Here is an 11,158-nt window from a genome sequence, read left to right on the forward strand (position 1 = left end):
TGAACTTAAAAATCAATCCAATGAACAGATGGCCGGTCTTCTCCGCGAAGAGGAACTCAAATGGTATCAACGATCCAAGGCTCAATTCATCTTGGAAGGAGACTCAAATACGAGGTATTTCCATGGCTTAGCCAATGGGAGACACCGGAAAAAACGTATTCACTCTCTTATTCAAGATGAAGGGTTGATTGAAGGCCATGAGCAACTCAAGTCTTACATTACTAACTATTATAAGGGTCTGTTTGGTCCTCCGGAGGAAAGTAATTTTACTCTTAACGAGGACCTAACGGATGATATACCCCAAGTTTCTTTGGAAAAAAACGGCTTGCTAACCGCACCTTATACTGAGGAAGAGGTTAAGAAGGCTGTTTTCCAAATGGAATGCAATAAAGCACCGGGTCCAGATGGTTTTCCAGCAGAGTTTTATCAAACCTTCTGGGATACTATTAAATCGGACCTTCTAGATTTGTTTAGTGATTTACACATTGGACAACTAGAATTATTTCGTCTAAATTTTGGTGAAGTTATCTTGTTACCGAAAATTAATGAGGCAGAAAGGATCCAACAATATAGACCCATTTGCCTATTAAATGTAAGTTTCAAGATTTTCACTAAAGTGGCCACCATTAGACTTAATACGGTTGCGGATCATGTGGTTTTACCATCGCAAACAGCCTTTATGCAAGGACGGAATATCCTTGATGGAGTGGCGGTTTTGCATGAGACGGTACCTGAGATGCATTCTAAGAAATTAAATGGGGTTATTTTAAAGCTTGATTTTGAGAAGGCGTATGATAAAGTTAAATGGTCTTTCCTTCAACAGACACTCAGGATGAAAGGCTTTTCGCCTGAGTGGCCAGCTCTAATTAATGATTTTGTGTATGGTGGTACTGTGGCTATACGGGTCAATGATGACACCGGACACTACTTCCAAACGCGAAAAGGGTTACGCCAAGGGGATCCGTTATCTCCGATGTTGTTTAACATCGTAGAGGATATGTTGGCGATACTCATAGAGCGGGCCAAGTCTGATGGTCAAATTGAAGGGGGTGATTCCACATCTAGTTGATGGTGGCTTATCTATCCTTCAATACGCCGATGACACAATTCTTTTTATGGATCATGATCTTGAAAAAGCTCGAAATCTGAAATTAATTTTAGCAGCTTTTGAGCAATTATCGGGATTGAAAATTAACTTCCATAAAAGTGAATTGTTCTGCTTCGGTGATGCCCAAGACGATGTAGCTCTGTATACAGAGTTATTTGGTTGCGGGCAAGGCCAATTTCCGATTCGCTATTTGGGTATTCCGATTTACTATCGGAGACTTACAATTGCGGAATGGAAATTAGTGGAAGAAAGATTACAAAAACGCCCCAGTAGTTGGAAAGGTAAACTGTTGTCCCTGGGTGGAAGATTGGTACTCATTAATTCAGTACTAACTAATATGGTACTGTATATGTTATCATTCTTCATCTTACCCAAAGGAATTCTGCACAAACTCGATTATTATCGATCCAGATTCTTTTGGCAAGGGGACAATGAGAAAAAGAAATATCGACTGGTTAAATGGATCAAGGAGGGTTTTCCTACTAGTGGGAGTATAGTTTGTAGTCCCAACGATCAAGGAGGGCTTGGAGTTCATGACCTGGAGGTCAAGAACTCAGCGCTACTGGGTAAATGACTTTTTAAGCTACTTACTGAGGATGGGATTTGGCAAACTATACTTCGGAGAAAGTACATCGGCTCGAAGACATTATCTCAAGTGGTTTGGAAACCTGGGGATTCACACTTCTGGGCTGGTCTTATGGCGACAAAAAATGTCTTTTTTCGACATGGGACTATCTCCATTAAGAATGGTGCACAGATACGGTTCTGGGAAGATGCTTGGCTCGACAATGCACCCCTATGTGAACAGTATCCCGCTTTGTATAGAATTGCGCGTCGCCAAGGTGATACCATTGCAACTGTAATGACTACCTCACCCCCGAATGTGACGTTCAGACGGGTTTTACTAGGACAAAGGCTCGTGGCATGGAACAACCTAATTCTGCGGCTTGGAGATATTCAATTATCGCCAGAGCCAGATGAATTTCGATGGAACCTCCACGTAGATGGTTCCTTTTCTGTAAAATCTTTCTACAATGCGATGCTGCTCTCTGATTTACCAGTTGATAATAATAAGAAAATTTGGAAGATGAAGATACCATTAAAAATTAAATTTTTTGGATGGTATCTTCATCGAGGGGTTATTCTCACCAAAGATAATCTTGTTAAGCGGAATTGGCACGGAAGTACACGATGTGTCTTCTGTCATCATGACGAAACGATCAATCATTTATTCTTTCAGTGCCAGTTTGCGAGATCTATATGGTCAGTCATCCAAGTAGCGTCTACCTTGTATCCCCCGACTAGTGTCGCTAATGTCTTTGGCAATTGGCTTCATGGTATCAACTCAAGGTTTAAAATGCTTCTTAGGATGGGGGCGCTAGCGATTATCAGGCGCTCTGGCTATGTAGAAACGACAAGATCTTTAATGACAAAAATTGCTCTTTGTTGCAGGTTATCTACAGATGCACAGGTATTCTCCGTTCGTGGTTACCTCTTCAGCGGGAGGAGAAACGAGACCTGTTTACGGAGGTCTGTACACGGTTGGAGGATATGGCGAGGGATACTTTTTCCCTACATGGGTGGCAGCATAGTCTACGGATAGAAGCTCCACCTAGCTCTTAGGCGTTATATGATTCATCGTTCCGACATGTATTTCACCTTTTTTGTTTTATGTAACTTTGGTCACTTGAGACAACAAACGGCTGTGTGCATCCTGGTTATGCAGAGGCTGGATATAATTGCTTCTTGAAGTAATAAAGCATCCTTTATCGAAAAAAAAGGTAACAACAGAGACCGTGGCACCTAGGGGTTTTGACCTTCTGCATTAAGATTGATTTTACTCGATTTTGATTGCGCATTTCTAGTGTTTATCTTAGGAGTACTGTAGTATATAAATAAATAAGGGTCTCAACTAATCGTATGAATTGAGAAATGTGGATAGAAAGGGATGGAAATCTACCCGCTGTCACTCCTAGTGAGATGGCTCGGGGAACCTAGCTGCCGCCCCTGTCTCTCCCCTCCTACTACCACCCGCCGCAGCCAGATGGTCGATGGGTACTCTTCTCATTGCCTCTTCCCGCGGCGGGAGACCTTCGGTCGGAGCGTGGCTGACCGTCAGCCTTGGACATCGGACATGCATGGCAAAGCACATACTACAGGGTGGCAATCTTTGGATTGATGGTGGACAATATTTGTTTCCATTGCCTGATGGCGGCGATGGAGACAAATCTTCCCAGCTCTTGGCCGGTGGTACATTTCGTATGGACCGTAAGATTGGTGGGTTTCGGCCTCATATGGAGGTTCCTATCGGCATGCTCAAGTGAGTGGTGCTCCCCCGCTCAATGCTTGATTGGATTGCTCGACACAGCCTGTGAAGTCCTACAACGTCAGATTTTGTGACTCTACTTTGCTTGATGTGTGGGTTCAGACTGCGGACCCTCGACGCTAGGGGATCGATATTCATGTCAAGAGTCCCTAGGCGCTATTCGGCGATATGTTGTGTGTGTGCTCAATGTTTCAGTTGCGTGGATAAATCCCCTTAGGCTAGTGCATGTGCAGTTGTTCGATGGTGGATCAACATGTGGTGGCAGCACATTGCGACTTTGTTGTGGTGGCATTCTTTTCGTCTGGGGTCTCGAGTTCCGAGGGTGGAAGCTCTTTGGCCGATCTTTATAGGTTGAACCTGGCAATTATGGTCTTTACACTCAGTTCCCTTGTTGAAGGCATTGCCCCGAGCTTGCTCAGCCTTCTCTTCGAGTGAAATTAATGATCTAACCTATGTGGCTGGATCCAGCAACAAGGGTGAAATGCGCTGATTTCTTCTTGAAGGCGTCGTGGTTGCTCACCTGTCCTACTACCCATGTTGTTAGCATTAGTGGTTGATGCAAGTGTTTGCTACAACTATTTTGTCAGACATTTTTTCTATGCCTTTTTCATAATTTGACTCTATGTTTTCTTGATGTGTTGACGAGCTCTTGATACTGCCTTGATGCAGAGACCAGGTGTAATCGATATGACCTTAATATTAAAATTTTCCATTTATCAAAAAAGGGAGAGGTAGAGAGAAAGTGTATTGGCCTTCTTATATGAAGAAAATGATGTTTGAGACCAAATTAATTAGGATCATATTTTAGAAACACAATACAAATGCACACCCACACACACACACACACACGCACATGCACACGCACACGCACACACACACACGCATTCTACCCCAATGAACAAGTCCAAAAGACCGAGTCAACAAATCAGGTCTTGAGATTAGCGAAGTCACCATAGACACCTCACTAACAACGCTAACATCACCTCTCACTGAAAGAATATTGTGTGTTTGTAATTTACATGATATGCATGGTCATTATAATGGATTTTTGACTTAGAAATAGTTATTTCTCATCCAACCGGTGATAGCTAGCACATAATTATTTTCTCGTATTCTTTTGTTTTTGCATTGCTCAAATTCCGAAATTTGATTGGACGGTTCTAGACTATGACTTGAAATGATCATGTTTTAGTGTCCTGGGAAATAAGGAAACTGATAGGAAAAATTCATTATTTGTCAATCATGGGCTATCTTCTTTTATTCACATGAATCCAAAACCATGGATATATGCAAAAATATACATGATTGCTATGTTATGTTCATGTACTTGTCCTACATGACTGTGTTTTTTTGGACCAAACTTTATTTGATTGAACCATAGTAAAATGGAATATATCGAGGAGATTTGTGTTGATGAAAACTTAGTGCGCAAAGACTTCATAGTAAAAATTCCTATTAAGTGAACCAAGCCATAATTTTTTTAAGGATTCAAATACTCCAAAGTACATGAGGAAATCCTTTTGAGTCAGAGAGGCGTCACGTGAATTTGCATACAGGGGCACTTTGTGGCAACATGTTTGGGCAGATGGAACGACTTCTCCCAAATGAAGTGCAAAATGTTTATCACAGTGATGTTTCAATCGTGTGTATGAAATAACAGACGCCTATAGTCATATAGTAGTAGTAGTAGCAGTAGCATTATAAATTTATAATAGGTGGTGTTAGGCTTAGGTCAGAATGACCGTACCAGTAGTGTACTACTACTTGACTAAATTAACGAAAGCCATTGCATGCCATTTACTCGGGGCGCGGTCACCACATGTGCACTGGTTGCATATAGAGAGGCAGATCGATGATGAATGGTTTAAGAGCATGTCTAGTAGAGCCCCTAAACCCTTAAATCTGTAAAAATAACCGCTTTTTTACAGTTTTTGACGAAAAAATCGCAAAGACTAGAGCCCCTAAAACTGTAAAACTGTAAAAAAATTCCCAGGTCGGACCTGGGAATCCCTTCTTGGCCTGTAGAAACGAGGGTTGGGCAATCCAACCCGTCCCCGACCTGTAAACGTCTGGGACACGCGCGGGAGGGACATTTCAGCTCCCTCTTCCTCCCTCCCCCGATCCCGCCGCCGCCGCCGCCCTCCAGCCCCGCTGCGGCCCGCCTCCGCCGCGCCCGGCCTCCTCCGCCCCGCCTCCGCCGCGGCCCGCCTCCGCCCGCCTCCGCCCCGCCCCGGCCTCCTCCCGCCCGGCCTCGCCTCCGCCGCGCCCCCGCGCACCGGCCGCCCGTCGCCCGCTTCGCCCCCGCGCACCGGCCGCCGCCGCCATGGACGCCTCCCGCCCCGCCCGTGCCGCCCGTGGCCGCGCCGCCCGCCCCGCCGCCCGCCCCGCCGCGCCGCCGCCCGGCGCCCGTCGCTCCCGCCCCACCCCCGCACCGGCCGCCCACCCGCACGTCGCCGCCGTGGTCGCTGCGACCCACGTCGGCGCGGGCGGCGGCGTGCGGGGCATCACCTCGTGCCGGCCGTCGGCCCCGCACCGGCCGTCGCTCCCGCCCCGCCCCGCACCGGCCGCACCACCCGCACCTCCCGGGCACGGGCGAAGGTGCCCTCCGGTGGTCCTCGTGCTGCCAAGGCCAAGGCGGCCTCCTCCCCGGCGCCGAGGAAGGCCGTGGCCAAGAGGAGGGCCCCGGCGAAGCTGCCAGTGGCCGCCGCCGTGCCGCCCGCCCCGGCCGCCCCGGAGGTGCCGCCCGCCACGGCCGCCGTCGTGCCGCCCGCCCCGGCCGCCGTGCCGCCCGCCCCGGCCGCCGTGTCCTTCATGGACATGCTCAATGAGGTGGAGGTGGACATCAACGCTCCACCGCTTGATCCCTATAGGGATGATGATTTGGAGGGAGGAGAGGATGCGGAGGGAGGAGATGAGGAGGAGGAGGATGATGATGATGAAGACATCACAGAGATACAAGAGGAGGCGTTCACCCGCGTCCGCTCGTCGAACTACACCGACGCGGAAGATATACTCTTGGTTCGAGCTTGGGCGTCGGTGGGGTTGGATGCGGGCACCGGTACCGACCAAACCGGTAAACGGTATTGGCAGCGCATCGAGGACGCCTACCTTAAGATGAAGCCGAAGAGGAGTGGGTTCGCCTCTCGCTCATTCTGGTCGCTTCAAGGCCGGTGGGACTTGATGAAGCCGGCATGTGCGCGTTGGAGTGCCGCCATGGACCAAGTGATGGATGCGCCGCCGAGTGGCACCGTGGAGAGTGACTATGTAAGTTTGCAAACCTCACATCGTATGGTTTCTCTCATGTGTGTTGTATGGTTTCTCTCATGTGTGTTGTGTGTGTTGCTTGGTTTGTAGGAGAAGATTGCCGGCTTGAGGTACAAGGAGATGGCCGGCTCCAAGGGCAAAGAATTCCCATTCAAGCATGTTTGGTCAATTCTTCAAACATATGACAAGTGGAAGTTGAGAGATGATGAAACCGCACCGAAGAAGTCCGCAATGCTTGACATGGATGATCCGGAAGTTGAGGAGAGGAACTTGAACAAGCCCGAGGGAACCAAGAAGGCCAAGCTTAGGGTGAAGATGGAAGGAGAGGCGGCTAGCCTAAGGGAGAAGATGGATCATATGATGAAGGCAAGAGAGGCTTTGGCAACCAAGACGTTGGAGACAAAGCTTCTCATCACCGAGCAAAAGAAGGTGGTCAAGCTTGCACACATTGAAGCAAAGCGTGAGGAGGCAGCCCGCAAGGCCGACTTGGAGGAGAGGATGCTCAAGGTGAAAGAAGCAAAGGTATGGAAAGAACTCATGGTGGAAGAGAAGGAGCACATGATGATGTGCAAGAAAGACATGGATGAAGAGCAATTGCAATGGTGGAAGGAGTACAAGGAGGACATCGCCGAGAGGAAGAGGATGTTCCGAGGGTCCTCCTCTACCTTTGTAGTTGACACTACCATGAGCGATGGCGGTGTCGACAACTCGCATGATGGTGGGGTTTGATGGTGGTGGAGTGGCCTAGCATATGGCACCGACGTGTAATTTTTTGGTGATGGTGCCAATGAGATGGGCAAGATGATGATTATGTGATGTAAAAACTACTAAACCATGCATCCATGATTATTACTTTTGTAGTATGTTTGATGATTCATTGTGTTTTTGTGTCATATTGTGATGAATATGTGACAGGTTTAGAGGTTGGGGTTGAGGCAAAGAATAGAACCCCTAAACCCTCAAACCCCTAAAACGGAATATTCTGTTACACGGGTTGGGTTTAGGGGTTCTATTCTTTGCCCCTGTTTTTCAACCTGTAAATGTGTCCAAAACTTGCAAATCTCGGCCTGTAAATCCTAGAAAACTTTTACAGTTTTAAGGATTCTACTAGACATGCTCTAACAAGTGCAGTCTCAGGGGGAGCTACGGAGTATGCTAAGGTTTATCCTAATCGCAGGACGCTTATGTTAATCGATCGGCGACAGATGCCAAGGGAAGGATTCGCGTCAACGTCGCTCCACGCGCGCTGTGCCCGTGCCGGAGCGCGGCCGGCGCGTGCCCGCCCGTGCCCTGGAGCGGGTTCCTGCCCTGATCCCTGATCTCGTCCAACGCATGCAGGAGTCTAACGATAGCTTCTCTTAGCGCAGGGAACGTCGATCTGCCCTTGATCCGGGAAGTATGTATGGCGGTCTCAGCAGCGAAGAGAGAAGGCCTTGTGGCAATTGCAGATTGGCTGATATGAGCTCAATCGTCGGGATGAAGACGTGAGCCCGAGGGAGGAGAGAGGGGCTGCGCGTGCCCGCTCGTGCTGCCGACGGGGTTACCCATCGTCCAACACGTACACGCGCAGGCCTGGTTATATGCCCACGTTCTATCTGCTTGCTCGGAGCATCTCTATGGATAGATCATAGATGTGTCCCTTACTATCGATCCTAAATTCTCTCTCTCCATGCCTGAATGATGCCTCTCCAATCGACATATGACTTTTGTTCCGAGAAATGGCATTATCCCACTCCGCACCCGTCGATGCACATAATCACTTTTATTGCATCATTATTCTCTGAAGTAGTACAGTTTAGGGATCACATAGAGTGTATACAAAATCAACCCCTGAAATAAATCGAACACAAATCGCCTATGCATTACCTAGTCTATTATTAGTGCGCAACCAGCCACCCTGGGTGATGATATCGCGCACAACCACATTCAAATGGCTGAACCCTACTCAGCTGGATGTTTTGAATGGAACATTTAACTATCCTGTGACTGATTGCTTGAAAACACCACATAGAAAAGTTTTAAGTCTCAAATAGTTGTTGTCACCACCCAAAATTCATTGGAAGCGGAAAGATGCCTTTTCAATGTTTTTATCACACTTCCCTCCCAACTCAATAAGCACATCCCTGGTTCAAATGCTCTTCGTCAGAATCAGATAGAGAAAAGGTGAAAGTGCATGGAGCCCCCATGTGTGGTTTTGGTAATTAATGTCAATCCATATGGACTACTGATTGCATTGAGTTGTATTTATATGCTTTGTTCATATGAAATGTTTGAACCATATGTTGGCTTGAAGGTTGCAAGAAGGAGCAAATGAACCATATCAAGTGACAAGTATGTCTTAAATAAGAAGATTAAGTGAGATCTCATGTGTATCTTCAGTACATCGACATAATAAAGAAAGAAGAAATGTGGTGCAAGTTCAAGATGAGCCAACTCGAAGACATCATTTGATTGAAGATTGCCATTCATATGGTGTTCGCCGATATGTGAAGATGCACCGAAGAAGAAGCTCTCCCATAGTGGAGTATGGGGAGCAATCTGCAAGACTGCATAAAGTAAGCACAATCAAGAAAGTCATTCCATCTTGTTGCGGTCAAGATTGTAATCATCAAGCACAAATGGAATGCGCAAGGTTAAGGTTTTCTCTTGATGGGATTTCTTTCTTACTGGTCTCGTGGTTTAGTTGGGACACCGGTTTATAGGATAGTGGCCGTACTATCAAGAGGACTCTCGAGTGATTAACTCAATCGTATCCTTCGGAGAGAGCTCAAACTTTTGCATCATTGCATCATATTTCTTAGTTCTTATTTGGTTATTATCCATGAGATAACTTAGAGCTTGTGTTAATCTCCATGACAAGCTCTAGTTCATCGAGAACGGATTTTGCACGGAAAATTTGTTATATTTTCAAGGTTGAAGGTTTTACCAGTTTGTCTTTTTTAGTTAGCTTAAAACTCTCATCATTTGTTTCTATCCTCCATTGATGAAATATGATGGTTCCCTGCATGAAGTTGTAGAGCTTTTTACTAGGTTCGAAACGAGCCAAGACCATCAAAATCGGAGGATGCTCAAGTTATATTCGTTCTCATTTTGTTGCCACAGTCAGTTTTCAGGGGGGGATTATCCGCCCCTACAGGGGGTGGGGGTGGATAATCCGGACCGAATTATCCGGGGCGGATTATTTGGAAATATCCGGCCATGGAAAATGGCTAAGGACTTAAGCGAAATGCTCCCAATATACCCCCGAATTATTTACAGGATATTTGAACTTGGGGGGGGGGGGGGGGGATAATCCGGCCTGAGAGAAACCAAATGGTCATATTTCGTTTGGAGGGGGTACTTAAGACCCCCTTCTTCCTCCTTGGGCTGGGGGCTCTTTTCTATCTCTCCCCTCTATTGTTGACCTTCAATTCTCGCCCTAGTTTTGATTCCTCCTATGATTCTTGCATATTCTTGAGGGAAAAGAGAGAGGAGATCTAGATCTACATTTCCACCAATGAATATCCTCGCTAAGTTAGGGGAACATACCAGATCTAGATCTTGGAGTTCTTGGTGGATTTCCTTTTTATTCTTCCTCTCTTATCCCCAATAGCTTTAGTAGTTTTGTTGGAATTTGAGAGTGAATGATTTGAGCATCTTTGTGGTGTTTTAGCCATTGCATTTGGTGCATCGATTTGACTTCTGCGAGGTGATGCGTGGATGTGAAAGTTTGTGAGATATTTACTTCGAGAGCTTGTTCCCGGAGCTTTTTCCTCTTGGATCTTTGGATCCTAGATGAATTAGTGGTATTTGTGGTGTTCTTGTGTGAAAGGATCGTATGCCGCACCTAGAGGGAGGAGGGGGGGTGAATAGGTGCTAACCAATTTTTAGTTCTTTTTCAATTTAGGTTTGACACAAAAGGTAAATTCTCTAGATATGCAACTAAGTGAATTTACCTATATGACAAGGCTAACAACTAAGCAAGATATAGCTAAGCAATATAAGAGATAGAATAGGATAGAGGTAACCGAGAGTGGAGCACGCGATGACACGGAGATGATTCCCGTAGTTTCCTTCCTTTGCAAGAAGGTACGTCTACGTTTGGAGGAATGTGGTTGCTACGAAAGCCAAACCAACAGCCACGAAGGCTTCACTCAGATCTCCGGTGAGCAACGCCACGAAGGCCTAGCCCACTTCCACTAAGGGATTTCCTCGAGGCGGAAACCGGGCCTTTACAAGGTTCTTGGAGCACACATCCACAACCAAATTGGAGGCTCCCAAATCTGTTACAACACAACAATCAACAACAATACATCAACACAAATCAACTAGGGAACCAAATAGGAACACTAGCATGAGATCCCTCAAACAAGAGAGGGGGAAATGAAGAACGCTTCGGTGAGGATGTAGATCGGTGTCTTCTCCTTCGAATCTCCAAAGATCAAGAGCTTTGGTTGGGGGAGGAAGGAGATCTTGCAAAT

General features: G+C 46.7%; 1 protein-coding gene across 1 annotated transcript; it reads left to right on the forward strand.

Moving 5' to 3' along the window:
* The first annotated feature begins 5,019 nt into the window (after positions 1-5,019).
* Positions 5,020-7,757, forward strand: LOC127340435 (uncharacterized). The gene is made up of 3 exons (XM_071827678.1): positions 5,020-5,076; positions 5,460-6,698; positions 6,789-7,757. The coding sequence occupies exons 1-3, from the start codon at positions 5,020-5,022 to the stop codon at positions 7,425-7,427; spliced, it is 1,935 nt and encodes a 644-aa protein (XP_071683779.1). The 3' UTR covers positions 7,428-7,757.
* Positions 7,758-11,158: the final 3,401 nt, after the last annotated feature.

Source organism: Lolium perenne, chromosome 3, assembly GCF_019359855.2.
Source record: "Lolium perenne isolate Kyuss_39 chromosome 3, Kyuss_2.0, whole genome shotgun sequence".
Lineage (NCBI taxonomy): Eukaryota > Viridiplantae > Streptophyta > Magnoliopsida > Poales > Poaceae > Lolium > Lolium perenne.